At 39.5% G+C, this 16110-nt stretch overlaps 1 protein-coding gene across 1 annotated transcript in view; it reads right to left on the bottom strand.

Moving 5' to 3' along the window:
* The window catches only part of svep1 (sushi, von Willebrand factor type A, EGF and pentraxin domain containing 1), a 55870-nt gene that overhangs the window by 8324 nt on the left and 31436 nt on the right, over positions 1-16110 (bottom strand). The window contains 28 exon segments of the mRNA XM_043243867.1: positions 58-2777; positions 2979-3651; positions 3774-3941; positions 4221-4412; positions 4587-4671; positions 5307-5483; positions 5605-5724; positions 5881-6054; positions 6331-6501; positions 6792-6915; positions 7020-7144; positions 7264-7439; positions 7599-7797; positions 8724-8881; positions 9000-9201; positions 9328-9441; positions 10201-10314; positions 10615-10711; positions 11227-11315; positions 12256-12417; positions 12534-12695; positions 12871-13032; positions 13312-13548; positions 13654-13851; positions 14131-14236; positions 14337-14458; positions 14629-14820; positions 15043-15174. Of these exon segments, the coding sequence (XP_043099802.1) occupies positions 58-2777; positions 2979-3651; positions 3774-3941; positions 4221-4412; positions 4587-4671; positions 5307-5483; positions 5605-5724; positions 5881-6054; positions 6331-6501; positions 6792-6915; positions 7020-7144; positions 7264-7439; positions 7599-7797; positions 8724-8881; positions 9000-9201; positions 9328-9441; positions 10201-10314; positions 10615-10711; positions 11227-11315; positions 12256-12417; positions 12534-12695; positions 12871-13032; positions 13312-13548; positions 13654-13851; positions 14131-14236; positions 14337-14458; positions 14629-14820; positions 15043-15174 (7351 nt within the window).

The following is a 16110-nucleotide window of genomic DNA, read 5'->3' as shown; positions in this document are numbered from 1 at the left end:
CGCAGCATTTTCATTTGTACTTAATTGTTATTGAATGTTTCTGTAGTGTCAAATTACCTGTACTGAGCTTTGCTGCCATAGGTCAACACCACTCCAGCAGTCTCTGCATTTGGGACAAGAGGAGGCACTCCACAAGAAACAGGTTCACAGTTCAGGTTTGGCTCTCCCCATCTGCCCAACCTTCCACATGAAAGATGGGGAAAACCTTTCAAATGATATCCTGGCCTACAGCGGTAAGTGACCGTGTCAATGGAGTAGGCAGCACTGCCCTGTATGACAGCATTAGGCACAGCTGGAGGAGGGCTGGAACATCTCCCTTGGGAGCAGATGGGTACTCCTGGACTCCACACTCCACCCTTGTCGCATCGGGCCTCTGTGGGGCCAAGAATTTTGTAGCCGTCATCACATCGGAACCAGATGCTTGTGCCACAGGTGTGGTCTCGGCCTAGAATAGCACCGTATTTAAGAACTGGAGGATTGCAAACACAAGGTCGGCATTCTGGAACTTGACCAAGCCACAAACCCTCAGCAGCACATCGCAAAACTGGACTGCCAATGATTTCATAGCCTGGGAAACAGATATACTCCACAACATCATCGAAATTAAAGCTTGATCCATTTAGGTAACCATGGCTAATGTCCTCAGGTGGGTCACAGGTGACTATGTCACACCGTGGAGGAGGGTCATCCCATAGTCCATCAGCTCTGCATATTAGCGTAGGATTTCCTGTCAAGATGTATCCAATGTCACAAGCATACCGAACCATGCCGTTGTAACCATAATCTGTGCCTGTTACTCTGCCATTTTCAATTACTGGTGGTTGACCACAGTTGGCTGGGAGGCACTTTGGAGGAGCCTCACTCCAACTGCCACTGGCTAAACAAACACTGGTTGGTGCTCCCTGTAGGATGAAGCCGAGATTGCAGCTGAACAACAACCTCTTAGCAAATGTATAGTCATCTCCTCTTACTAAAACATCCTTTGATACAACAGGGCGCCCGCAGGAAATTGCTCTACACAATGGAGCTTTGATGTCCCATTTCCCATTAACCTGGCAAGTTCTAGTTTCAACACCCTCAAGGACAAATCCTTTATGGCACTCATAGTGAATAAGCGCCTTAAAGTGAAAGGATTTTCCAATCACCTCACCATTCGCAATGCCTCCAGGATTACCACAATTGATGGGCAAACACAGAGGAGCGTCATCGCTCCACTGCTTTCCAGAAATGCACTGTTGAATGGTCTGTCCATTGAGTTCGTAACCATCTTCGCAACTGTACTCTGCAAGGCTGCCATGTGCACTATCTGTAACCGTAACTGATCCATATTCAGGGCTGGGTGGAGTCTCACATTTTGCCGGAGCACACGCAGGAGCACTGCCATTCCATGTGCCATCTTCTTGGCACATCAGCACGATGTAACCTTTCATTTCATATCCAGAATGACAATTATATTGAACAAGAGAACCATGTAAAAAGCTATTGTCTACAGTTAAATGCTGGCTTGTAAGTGCGCCATCTTCTCCTGACGATTCTTTGACCTTTGAGTAGTCACCAAAATCAATATGCGGAGGTAGGCCGCAGTCAGCAGGCTTGCATTTGGGCTCAGAGCTTGACCAGCCATGTTCTTCGCAAGTGAGATGATTATTACCAACTAGTAGGAAACCTGGAAAGCAGCTATAGAAGATAGTAACCCCAAACTTGCGGTCCCGTCCTTCTACAAAGCCATTCTCAATTGGTTTTGGAGGAGAACAGTAGATCTGCACACAAGTAGGAGCCTCCTGATGCCACTGTCCATTCTCCAGGCAAGTAAGAATTTCTGGGCCTTGCAAGCGGTACCCTCTGTGGCAGGAATATGTAACTGATTGGCTAAACTGAAGTCTGGAGTATCTGACAGAGCCATTGGGAATCTCTTTGGGAGCAGCACACTTAACAGGGTGACATACAGGTACACCTCCTATCCACTGTCCACTCTGACCACAAAGCACAGTGCTGTTACCTGCTAAATCATACCCTGCTTTACAGCTATAAACAGCAGTACTAAGATACATTAGTCCTTGCACATCCACAATTCCATTTGGTATGTCCTCAGGATGTGGGCATTCAACAGGAATGCATTCGGGATAGGGTTTACTCCAGTTCCCATCTGCCTGGCAGCGGACAGAAGCTTCTTTCTGAAGCGTAAAACCATCCATGCAAGAGTAGGTCACCACACTACCAAAGTAAGACAGTGAGTCAGATGGGTCACCAAAGGCAACCTCAGGGGGAGGTCCACAAAAGACTTGTTTGCAGATTGGAAAGGAATCATTCCACTCCTGCGACGGTGTACATCGAAGAGTTCGTGCTCCATGGAGAACATACCCTTCCTCACAAGAAAGCTCCACAATTCCTGAGTCAGAATCTAATCCACGCAGTACAAGGTGATTCTCCTCTAAAGGTGGTTCAGGGCACTGTACTGGGGAACAACGTGGGGTTACGGCCTTGTCCCAATTTCCAAACTTTAAACAAGTCCATATAGGATCTCCAATAAGTTCATATCCTTCATTGCAGGTAAACTCCACCTTGCTGCCAACTTCGAAGGTGGAGCCGTGATAACGGCCATTTTTGATATCAGGTGGGGTAGGGCAGGTGAGAAGGACACAAACAGGAAGATTGTTGTTTGACCACTGCTTGTTGGCCATGCATATACGGTCAGGCTTTCCAGTTAGTCGATAACCATCATTGCAAGCATAGGTTACTCTACTGCTATATACGTAGCTGTTCTTTCTTATTTGGCCCTATAGGGGAAAAAAATTATACATATTTATTATGAATTATTTAAATGAAACACTCAAAATGTACAAATATTCCTTATTAGGGATGCATTAAAGTAAAAATTCTACTATATTTTGTCTAAATACACTAGGAATAAACACTAAGAACTAAATCAGTATGGTACAAATATATTATGAATTACTGGGAAACAGTATTGTATTTACCTGGATAAAACCATTTGCCAAGCGAGGTGGGCTGGGGCAGGAAATAGGTTGGCATGTGGGCAAGACACCTCCCCACTCACCGTTGGCTTTACATATTCTCCTCTTTTCTCCTCGAATAAAATACCCTTTATCACAGCTGTATGCAATCACCGCTCCAAAACTGTAATTGTTCCCACTTACATAGCCCTTCTCAATACTGTCTGGCTTCGAGCATCTGACAGGCATACAGCCAATGTCCAAAGGTGAGGGTGTCCACTCTCCCCCTATCATGCATTTCAGGGTTCCTGTTGTGTTGAGAACAAAGCCCTCCTCACACTTGTAGCTGACCTCTGTGTTGCTTGCATACTTTGGTTTGTTGATGGAGTCCAAAATGGCATGAGGTAAATCCAGGGGACGCAGGCAGAAGTTGGCAATGCAGTGAGGAATGCCAAATCCATCTGGGGGTGCCCAAACACCTTGGGCATTGCAGTGAAGTTTTGTATTGTTACCAGAAGTGTAGCCATCATCACAGAAGTAGATAGCAGTGTCTCCAAAAAGCTGATGTCCTGTGTCAGGTAAGGCATGGTCAACTTGGGGTGGTGGTCCACAAGATCGAGGAACACACTGGGAAGAATTACGAGTCCAGTTGCCACTTGGGAGGCACTCCTGAGTTTCTACACCAAGGAGGGTGTAACTACAATAAGACATATTTTGCAAATCATTACCATAGTGACTAAAAATATATTTAATAGGTCATCAAATATCAGTTTACAATCTTTTTGAATCCTGTGGCAGCAAAAATATGATGTTAATTACCCCTCTTTGCAAACATAGATGATCCTGCTACCCAGTGTAAAGTTATCGCCCTTAATCACAGCATCCTTCAAAGGAGGAGGTTTGCCACAGTCCACTCTGGCACACATGGGGGGAGGAGATGCCCACTCTCCTGATGACTCACATTTCAGTTCCATGGCACCCTGCAATCTTAACACCAAAAAACAGGAAAGTCTATATATTCTGTGACATCTAGATTGTATAAGAACCAAATAAGAACCAAACTATTTTAAAATATTTTCCTGTTTATACCAGGGGTTGGCACATGATGCACCTAATGCACATGAGCCAAAATCAGTGGCATTATTTTTAATGTTCTTAGTGCATTATAAATTGCATTTTTATGACAAAAAAGGTTGCTGACCCCTATCCTATACTGTTCCTGAACACTTTTCATAAAGTCAGTAATAAAAACGTATCAAATTTTACCTGTATCCTTCTATGCATGTGTAGGTTAGTGTGGAGAGGTACACTTTCCCGTTGAGGGTATACTCAGCATAATCCACCACTGGGGGCTCACCACAGCTAATAGGCTGACAAACGAGGGGCTCTCTGCTCCACTTTAAATCAGATTGACACTGGCTTTCTATTGGTGCCTGAGGTACAAAGCCTTTCTCACAACTGTGGCAGAGCAGAAAATGAAAAGGATATTTAAAATTAACACACAAAAATATTGTCCTTTCCCATTATGTTATTAAACAAAAGTAGTCTCTATCAAATTTAAACAGTTCTTTTTAAAATTCACTATACAATACCTCTAGAAACTGACTCTACATCTAACAGTGACAGTGATACCTGAAAGTCACCTTGCTTCCGTATGTGAAGTTTGACCCATTCATGATTCCATATTCAGGGAGAGTAGGATGAGCACAGGAAAGGGCTGTTGGTGGAAATCATTAGAAACAGCTCATGCTCAGTGTTTTCAGTGAAGTGCAGACTTCAGACAGTAATTGTCGCCATCATTACATTAAATCACTGAAATGCATCCAGAGTGTTTCGGGAATCCATCAAAACAAAATACATGTAACTCTGATTGACATACAGTAATGTGAGATGACACAGTATAAAAGCCTCATAAAAGCTGCTGGCTGAGGTTCAGGAGGATAATGCTCAGTCTGCTGGATTGTTAACTGCTAAATTGTTCCAGTAACATGGGCTGAACAAAACCGATCAATTTTTTTAATTAGGTACCTATATATACACACAGAGACTTTATATCTCCATAATCAAGCCAGTTTCCCATTGGGATTGAGAAACAATTTGTTTGTGTTGGGAAATATAAGTGCTATTTGAATTAACTGTCTTCTTATTTAATATAAGAACAAACTCAATTAATTCCTGTTATGGCAAAGCTGAATTTTCAGCAGCCATTTTCCAGTATTCAGTGTAAGTTGATCCTTCAGTAATAACTCCCTTATGCTGATTTGGGTCCCAAGAAATGCTTCTCCTTCTCCTAATGTTAAAAACGTTGAAAGTATACTTAATTTTAATAGTATTTATATGCAAATGGCCTACCTTTGCAGTATGGGTCATCTCCCTTCCAAATTCCTTCTTCTGTGCAGGATAGATGGGATGAGCCAATCAATTCATAGCCTTCCTTACAGGAAAAGACCACTTCACTGCCCATGATAAAATTACTGCCCTCACGGTGCCCAAACTCAGGAAAACCTGGATCTCTACATTTTACCGGCTCTAGTGAGAATAACAAAAAATATTTTCTTTAATTAAAAAACATGTTAAGGGTGGGCTGTAAGTGCAGTCATCCGGTCTACAAGTGGAAACTATATATGTCCTATATATGAGATTGCGTTACCTGTACAGTTTCTTCCATCCCCACTGTAAGGAGGTATGCAGGTGCATATATGAGAACCATCAGTGTTTTGACAACTAGCATGCTCATCACATTCAGATCCCAGAGAACATTCATCCACATCTGTAATATGAGCACAAACCAACATAACAAGGACAAACAATGTAAATGATACTCTAGGTTTCAGATGCACCTGTTATGCTTAATAACTCTGGTATAGACCTATTGTCTACTGAAAGCTTCTCTCAGGTTCTTTCCCTGATTTGCTGTGTATCTTACCCAGGCATGCAGGTGGGTTGCCAATCCATTTACCATTGTTGGTACACAACATCTTACTCTCCCCCAGCAGGTAGAACCCCGGTTTACACTGATAAAGAACTGTGCTCCCAGCATAGAAATCCTCTCCATAATACTGCCCATGCTCCAGGTCAGGTGGAGGACCACATTCCACACCTACAAAGAGAAAAGCCCTTGTACAGATTAATGCTGATTCTAGTACTGAGAGTATATGGAGTACATGCAAGCACCTATTAATCTATTTGTGTTATGGAATGTGTTTAACTACATTTGAAAATGTTCAATTTAATTTTCATGACTGTATATCAGTACATTTTAAGTATATTTATATAAATGTGGGTGTTAAGGTTATTTTGAACATGTGCTTGTTTAAACAGCCTTGTATGCTTTTGTGCATCCTCTGTTGCATATTTGTGCATTCACATCACGCACGTTCACATATTGGCTCTGCGTGGCTCCACTGGCCTCTGTTTAGACACTGCTGCACTGGCTCCCCCACCAGATAGAACCCGGGACTGCAAGAGAACTGCACCTTAGAGCCAGGACTCACAGATTTAGTGGATGCGCGCAGTTGAGGAACAGAAGCATCCACCAGGGGGCAATCTTACAAAGACAAAAACAATAAATGTTACATCTCACCACTACATAGAAACATACTTATGTCACTGATATCTGATCCAGTATTCCAAAATCTTCATGATTAATTATGTGTGTTAGGTAGGTACATATAAGGATACATTTCATAACATTTCATAAAAATATGAGTACTGTTGATTAGTATGAGTACTGTGTGGTAGTTAGTGTCCTAAAATTAAAAATGCTCTGGAAAAGGACAGCAGTGTGATGCACACATGGTTGAATGATATTAATACTGTATATAGCTTGAATCTTACCAGCGCAGAAAACGCTCTTGCTGCTGGTCTTTACTCGGCCGGTGACTCCTCCTAAGAAGTCAGGCCATGCAAATACGTTCCCTTTCTGCAGATCACGTGGGCAGCTACTGGCCAGAGACTTGATCTGAGAATAGTAGAAATATATACTTTTTTAATTTTTTCAGTCTCAGGGAATTTTGTACTCTGTTAACTTAAGAGTAAGAATAAGGAATGTGTATAAATTGCTACCTGCTGTGGTGTTAAAGCATAGTTCCATATATTAAGCTGGCTTAGAGTGCCCACAAAGGACTCCACTGGGTTGAAGCCATCTCCCCTCTGGTCCTGATCCTGTCCAAGTACCAGAGCACCCCCTCCTGTTTAATGACATTTCAGTTTCAGGACAATTAAAAAAACCCAAAAAAACATAAGCAATAAAAGTGTCTTAATGAACTGGCAGTTTGTCTGAATTCATTTATTAGGTAAAAATGTCAACCTGGTATAGTACTGCCAACGGATAGTCCTTTCCCTCCATCTGAAGGGCTCCCATCAATATAAACTCTCCAATCACCATCCTCGCTGCACCATGACACACCAATATGGTGCCAGAGGCCATCATTTACTGCCGGGCAGTCAGTGATCCGCTCCTTGCCATTAATGTATAAGACCCATCTGAAAGTAACAGAGAAACAAAAGGGAAGAGAGATAAACAAGAGGTGTATCTAAAATGAACTTGTATAATGTAAAAATGTTAAACAGGTCATAGCTTGTAACCATATTTAGCTTAGTTATCTAAATGCACATTTTGAAACTTTTAAATAAAGCTCTTACCCATTATAGTCAATGAGGAGGAAGGCATTGTCACTTTCCTTCACCGCGTAAGAGATGGGAGTTCCATAGTTAATAGTGTCTGACGACCTCATCCAAAATGTACATGTGATCTGCGTAAGTGATGGCATGTGACCATCCATCATCACATATCCATGGATGCCAGAAACTTCAAACTCCAGATCAAAAGAGTAGGGCATTTCTGTTTAAAAAAAGGAAAAGACAGCAGATTATATTTAATTATGAAGTGGTCATATTAATTATCTTAACATTCATAAAAAATTGTAATCAGTATATTTGTGGTTAACTTGTAATGTCAAATTAGGTTACCTTAAAAAAAAATACATATTTAAAAATTACTTTATTTATAAAAATAAATTCTAAATAATTTTCTTATAGCTAACATTCATCTATCTGATGTCAGAAGGATGCAGAAGTTCAAAGCAAATATTTTTGTAGCCTAATTCTAATAAATTACCTTTTTTAACTGGGGAGGAAGTTTTTGGTTCTGAAAAATTTGTTTGGTGTCACAGTAGATCAAACTTTATCTGAAAACTTCTATGAAAAATGTATTCTGTGTAGCAGGGTGTGAAAATAAATAATCTTCTGAATCATTTTAAACGCTGCTAGTTAATTTTCTGGGAATGCATTTTAAAGGAACATGCCACTTTTTTGAAAATAGGCTTTAAAAGGACCTTTGCTGCCCTACCATGGCTACAGTAGGCACAATGATATTATGCAGTGCCCGAAACTGCTGGGGATTATTTTTATTTCTTTGTTCCTTTAAAATTGCAACTTTTTAATTTTCCACTGGTCTTAGTACACAATGTAACAATAGAAGTGTCACGTTTTAAATAGGAAAAATATAGAAACTCCATGGTAATTTTTGAGCGTGATGCTAATGGTCTAATCAGATTCAATGATCTATGCTAAGGTACAGCTAAAAGTGCTAGGAGACCTGGAGATCGGCTGAATAGATTAAAAAAATGGTAAAACTCAACTGTTTAACTCTAGAGGAGTTGGAAAAAAAAATGAACGTGGCACAAAGACTGTCTCTAAGAAGCCTCTGTAAAACTTCTCTCTATGATGATGATTTTCCATGATTTTTTCATCTCTTTCCCTCTATACCTGTCTCACACCTGGTTCCGTTGAACCCAGGAGGGCATCGGCAGGTGAAAGAGGCCACCCCATCCACGCAAGTCGCTCCATTCAAACACAAATTTGGATCACAATCGTCTACGTCCACCTGGCATAGTCTGCCTTTGTATCCATTCACACAATCACACCTGATTGCAAATGTGAGACAAAGTCTATTACCAATCATAAATCAGATGTAATAAATACAATGCATTGTAACCATCCTTCTAAAACACAAACAGTTTCTCCAAAGGTTTCCTCACTAACCTGAAATCACTGACAGCATCCCTACATGTTCCTCCATTCAGACAGGGGGCGCTGTAGCATTCATTAACATCAACCTCACAATTGTTGCCACTGAATCCCTGGGGACATGTACAGAAATACCCACCCTCCAAATCTTTACAGACACCTCCGTTTTGACATGGGCTGGAAGCACACTCATTTATTTCCAACTCACAACGTGGACCTAGATGTAAATGACAAACATATTCCTTGTTGCTCGATTGGTGCGCTACAACTTAAGAACTTTCAGTTTAATGTATTAATGATATTATATGTAATTGAACCGGTGCAACAGAGGTGAGGTGCTGACCTGTGAATTCCTCTAGACAGATACAGGTAAAGTGATTGACTTCATCTATGCAGCTTCCTCCATTCAAACACGGAGAAGAGTGGCACTCGTTCACATCTGCCTCGCACAACAAGCCTTCCAGAGACAAAATATACAACAAGACACACACAAAAACATATGAAATATAATTTTACCTTACACTGGTGACAATCAATAAGCAGTCAATACTTAAATATTCCTGTTAGAATTTACATGACCGTACTATTTATTGGTCTCTGGGCAGACTTCCATTTTTAAATGATGATGTCATTTTATTTCAGCACATTTTATCATTATAAAAATAAAATGATTTTGCTAACTTTTTAGCCATTTTTACATTATCAATAATAGAAAAGCATAAAAAGTGGATGGAAACATGGCTAATGTTGAATATTATTACTTAAGTACACTGTTTGAAATCATATTTTATTATATTTGTTTTGATTTGACTCGTACTTTCAATTATTTTCTTTTGGATTTTCTTGACACCTCAATCAAAACACCTCAGACATACACACACAGTTGAAGAAGAACAAAAACACTTCAATGCAATTCTCCATATCTAGGGCAGCCACATGCTTAATCATGGCCACGTTTTAAAGAGGAGAGACAATGGCCTGAATGGAAAAAGTGCTGTAAGGTTCTGAGAATGAGAGCTTGTGTAGTTCCACTGCCAGACTCAAGAGATTCAGAGACAGCTAAATCCATCACAATGGTTAGACTTAAGGAAAGTTTCAAAACCCTCAACAGAGAGGAATTTTGGATTTGTGGTTTAATTGTCTCAAACATTTCGGCTTTTACAGTTACATTGGGATTCCCCAGAGTGAAGCTAAAGCTGATGTCACTTTATCTTACCTACAAACCCAGGCTGACACTGACACTGGAAATCTCCCATGCCATCTCTGCACAAGCCACCATTTTGACAAGGAATAGAATCACATTCATCAATGTCGCTCTCACATTTGGCTCCTGTAGGGCATTGAATGAGGAAAATTAGAAAAAAAGTGGGCAGAGATTCATCTCAACCACAGAGGCTGAGTTAAATCTATCAAAACTATATAGCATATTACCAGACTAACTGAATTATTGAAACAAATTTAGCTGGCCCAATTGATATGTCCCAAAAACAACTTGAAACACACTGAAGTATGTAGAATTACAGAAAGTATGAGAAAACTGTACATAGGGCAACGCTTTAGAAAGTCGACTGGACTTAACAGCTGGTTTTTCAATGTTACTAGTGAGTTATGGCTACAGAACATGCCAAACCTGTGAATCCTGGAAGACAGGTGCATACATATCCAACGCCGACTTCCTCACAAGTTCCTTGGTTTTGACATGGATTCAGGAGACATTCATGGAACATCTGTGGCAGAGAAAAGAACTAGATTTTCAGCTATTTTACTTCAGACCCCAGGGGGTGCTGTGACACCAACAATAATACAACAACACAATAGGCAACAACAATAGGTAAGGTTCAATATTGACCAAAAACATATCTGAATTTTACATTTTATTTTCAAAAATAGCAAAGCAACTGGCACCTTCAAACAAAATGATACAGGAACTTTCTTTAGTAATATTTTAACTAAAGTAAAAAATATTTAGGGGCCTTATGATGTCAGGTTTTCCTAAATTAGAATCAAATAAATTAGGAACATGATATAATGCTTTTGTAAAATGTTTTTTGTGCTATCTTCCCTTGAAATAAGACAATTGGTATTTAGTATTTAATGCAAAGGCATTAAATTAATAGCATTAAATTATAGTATTTAATGCAAAGGTCCAAATTCTTTTTAGAGTGATCCCAACATACAATGAACACATTTAAAAGATTAATTTCAAAGATCTGGGTACCAACTGAGTGGGAAGACGACTCACCTGGCTACTGGCTTGATAATCCTTACTCACAACAACTTCTGGCTCTGCAGTTGCACTTTCCTCTTTAGGCAGGAAACTAGAGCCAAAGCCTGAGTCAGACCAAGAGAAAAGAGGGAAAAAAAGTACAAGGAGGAGACAGAAACGAGAAAATGAAACAGACAGAATAAGCACAACACACGCATAAAAAAGATGTGAAAGAGGAGAATTTCTGCTGTCAAAACTGGAAAACATTTTCCAAAGGCATTCATCATCCTCATCTTTTCCACACTGAGGCACTTTTTTCCTGCGTGTACAGAGAATCAGATTCCATTATGTGCATTGGATTCTCATTGCAAATCGTTCATACACCTACCCACAGAAAATGACCTATATATTCCATGGATGAATGAATGAAGAAACCCTCTACACACCATGGTCTTGCACCACTTCATATCACATTAAAGGTGAAGCCTGACATTTATTTATGTTAAAATGCTTCCTACCTATAATAAGCTGTTTAGAAGACTGGAAACAACCATTATTTTTTACTGGTGATGCAGACATTACATGCATACACTATTAATAACCAGCATCAGACCTGGACACATACACTACCATTCAAAAGTTTGGGGTCACTAAAATCTTTACAGAATTTTTATTCCGCACGGATTTCAATTTCAAATAAATGTTGTTCTTTTTAACTTACCATTCATCAAAGAATCCTAAAAATATAAAGCAATTTTAAAAATGGATAATAATAAGAAATTTTTCTTAAGCACCAAAACAGCCTATTAGATTGAGTTCTGAAGGATCATGCAACACTGAAGACTGGTGTAATGATTGCTGAAAATTCAGCTTAGCCATCACATGAATAAATTACATTATAAAATAATTAAAAATAGAAAACTGTGTTTTTTTAAGATTTAAGTTTTTTTTTTTTAAACATTTTGCAATACAACTTTTTTGGTAAGCACAATACACAAAATTGAATGGTAGTGTACTTGACAGCAGGAAAACAAAGATAAATAGAATAAATGTAAAAAAACATACTGGAGCACTGCTGGATAGCTTTGGCCCCTGTTATTGTGGTGGTACCATAAAAGGGGCAAGAAAGGCAGTAGGAACGGCCCTCCTCAGGCTGGTAATAATCTCTGGGACATGGGTAACATGGAACTAGACCTGTCCGAGAGAAATGACCCGCAGAACATGGTACTGGAAAGATAGAGAGGAAAAATTTTTAATTTTGTTTTAAATCTATAGCTTTTATGCTTATCTTATATGTGTATGCATTTCTTATGTGTGTTTTAGTAATAATTGTTACATCTCACCACCGCACTCGTTGACATCCAGAGCCCCTCTATTGACAGTGGTCGTGGTGGGAGGGCAGGGCAGACAGGCCTGAGAACCGAAATCTGGCTGGTACTCCCCTAAAGGACAGGACTCGCAGGTCTCCAATCCGGTAAATGACGAGCTGCCAGGCTGGCACTGTGCTGGAAACATGCACACACATGCAGGTATGCACACACACAATCACAGAGACACATTTAGAGATTGCATCTACATTATAAGTACTGTTCTACTGGAATGGAATGGAGTGATAAGTAGGTTTATGAACAAACATATAGAAAGGTCATTTTAGATTAATAAATCAAGCTTACTGATTACCTTTGCACTCTGCCTGGCTGCGTGAATGGAGGTATGGAGTGGAGAAGCCATCTGGGCATGACTTACACTCCATCTGCCCCTCCTCACCCTGATACGACCCTCTCCAACAGCTCTCACACTCACCATACTCCAGGGAGAAATAAGTCCCTACTGGGCATTGCACTATGGGTCAAAAACAATAAAGAGGTCACAAAGGTTTTTGTTGCCCATTCATATGCAACTTGCTGGCACTTTTTTATGGTAAACTTGCAGTTAATTTGTGGCAAATTTTCAGCAAACAAAATAGTTTGCCACAAATGTTTTCCAGATGTTTATAGCTATTTACCCTAACCCAAAAACACTTAAAAGCCTGTCACATTTTTAATCTGGAATCTATATCAGATGTGCCCTTTTGAATGTATCTTGTGGATTTCATTCAACGTTTTTCATTTCTGAACTCACCACACACCCTGCCTTTGAGAACAGACCCTGGCTGGCAGTAGAGCGTTGCTTTTTTTTTACTTTCCAAGGATTTGGGGTCCGCTACAATCATCTCTGACGACACATGGAAGGTAGAGAATGGCTGTTTACTCAGTGTCCGCTTAAGCCGATTGGTCAGCTGCTCAAGTGCCCTCAGCAAACGTCTTTGATTGACTATTTCCGCTGAGTCATTCCTCGACAAGGGCAGTGGGATGCTTGCTGGGAAAAAGGAATGGTGTTGGCAGAAGTTGCAACTAGCTTTGGATGTAAATGTAATTTTCTAACAGAGCCTAACTATTAACTTAATAGTTGGTATTTTTCTACCTGTGATGTTGAAATGTATTTGTATCTTTTGCTCTCTGGTAGGGCCATTGATTTTACGGTGGCGTTTGGTCCTCATGTGATAGCCATGCTGTGATGCACCATCTTGCTGCAAATGATGCTCGGGAGCAAAACCAGTGTCAAAATATGCATAGTCCTGGCCATTCTGAGAGCCCCAATTATTGCCCCATCCTCCAGGACCTGAGGAGAGGAAAAAAAGTTAAAATTTTATGACAAGTTAAATCTTTAAGAAAATAATGTAAAAACAAATGTAAGAAATATAAATAATTTTTTAATTGTTTATTTAATTGTGTTAATTTAATTTGTATTTTAGTTAGTAATTAATCTACCAGTCTTGAACTTACATTTATTAAATTTATTGAACTTTTTTTTTATTTTCTTTTTTTAGCTTTTTCAGTTACCAAACACAATTTAAAACAATAATGATACAGCTTAGTAAAAAGGCATGCCCTTATTTACCAATAGCAAATCCATTTGGATAATCATAGTTATACTCCAGACACTGTCCAGGTAAAGTAATTTCCAGTTTGCAGGTAACATCATCTCCCCCGCAGATTTTAGGGACCTATGGAATTATGATAAAAAAAATAAACAATATGCCTTGATGCCAAGGCATATAGCCACAGTACATTTACATGTCTATATATTTGTGTGTCATATCTCACCATATCTTTAAGGACAGTTGAAAACTCCCCCGTGAAGGACTTCAGCAAGTCAAAGTCATCACAGCGAGATGCTTTAAACAACATCTCAAAAGGCTTAAAGCCATTGTTTGCAATTCTGTTCACTATAAATGAGAGATACAAAGGAGACACATACAGAAACTCAAAGAAAAACACAAAAATGTATCTGTGCATTGTATATGACAGTAAGACAGTATATGTCTAAATCTAGAAGTGTAAAACAGTAGAGCAAAAATGAAAGACAAATGTTGGGCAAGAGTGAAGCAATACTCACGGGAGCAATCAGGTCTGTCTGGTGAGCGGGGCGGCTCCCAGATTCCATTATTGGCACAGAAGTAACTGTGCACGGCATCCTGGGTGAGACTGTAACCCTGTCTGCATATCAGAGAGCAGTTTGTTCCCTCCTCTGTCTTGGCACATGAGAAATCCCCATTCACTGGGACGAATGGCTTCTCGCAGGTTGAACCTAAGGTTAGAAACAGCCTTTAGCGCCACTGAATTAATTAGTTTATTTAAACAGTGCAATCTGGAAAAAAAATCACAGCATTTAGCTTAATCGACTAGACAGATCCAAAGTCAGATTATAGCAAAGTACTTTATTTCTTAAGAAAATAAAGCATGCTTTGTGGAATGACATCTTAATCAGCAATGAGACAGTCCATGCAACGTCCATGCAAACATAAAGTACCTTGTACGGTAATAATGAGTTCACAGGTACGGTTGTTTCCAGAAGGGTCTGTGGCTGTGTAGTACACTAAACTTTCTCCAATAGGAAATACATCTCCAGATGAGTGAGTACTCGATATATTCAGATAGGCTCCTGAAAAGGAAAAATAAACAGATTACTTAATACAAGCTAGGAAGCATATTATATAGACAACCTTTCAATTTGGGGCCAGTAAGATAAAAAAAAAAAAAAAAAAACTTTGTTCATTGCAGATGAGTTAAATTGATCTGAAGCATACTGGCATGATTTCTGAAAGATCATGTGACATTAGACTAGTATATTAGCAGCTAAAATACAGTTTTGCCAATTGCATTTTTTATATTAAGTCTATAAATATAAATTATATTAAATAAGAAAACTATTTCACATTATCACTTAAACTGCCATGTAATTTAAATACATTTTAAGATCTTACTGACCCCAAAGTTTGGTACAGTATTGAACATAAAATCAATATGTGCCTATATATTTAATTTGCAAAACAAAAACAACATCTGTATTAATCTCTCTCTTTGCAGCTATAACCTTGTGGGAAGGCTTTCTACTGGATGCTGGAACATGGCTGCAGGATTTGTTCCCATTCAGACAAAAGCGTGTCCAATTCATCCCAAAGGTGTTCAGTTGAAGCCAGGTCTGAGTTTTGTGCAGGCCAGAGAAGTTCTTACACACCAGACTCAGTTATCAGTTTTTCTGCAGACTTTGTTTTATGCACAGGGGTATCATCATGCTCAAGCATAAAAGTGTCTTCCCCAAAATGTTGCAACAAATTTGGAAGCACACAATTCCCTAGAACGTCACTGTGCGGTGTAGCATTGAGATTTATCTTCACTGGAATTACTAGAATAGCTAAACCTGTTGATTAGAGGGGGGTGCACACATATTATTGGCCATGCAGTGTACTGTATATATGCCTGCATCTGTTTGCAATATCGCAGACAGATCGCTTTAGTTGTGCAATCTGGCATCAGCCAGTGATGTAACAGGTACTTTCACAAACATTACCACAGGGAGCAATGTGGAGCTCCACAA

This window comes from Puntigrus tetrazona, chromosome 7 (assembly GCF_018831695.1).
Source record: "Puntigrus tetrazona isolate hp1 chromosome 7, ASM1883169v1, whole genome shotgun sequence".
NCBI classification, from domain to species: domain Eukaryota; kingdom Metazoa; phylum Chordata; class Actinopteri; order Cypriniformes; family Cyprinidae; genus Puntigrus; species Puntigrus tetrazona.
This window is presented reverse-complemented; position numbering and strand designations above follow the sequence as displayed.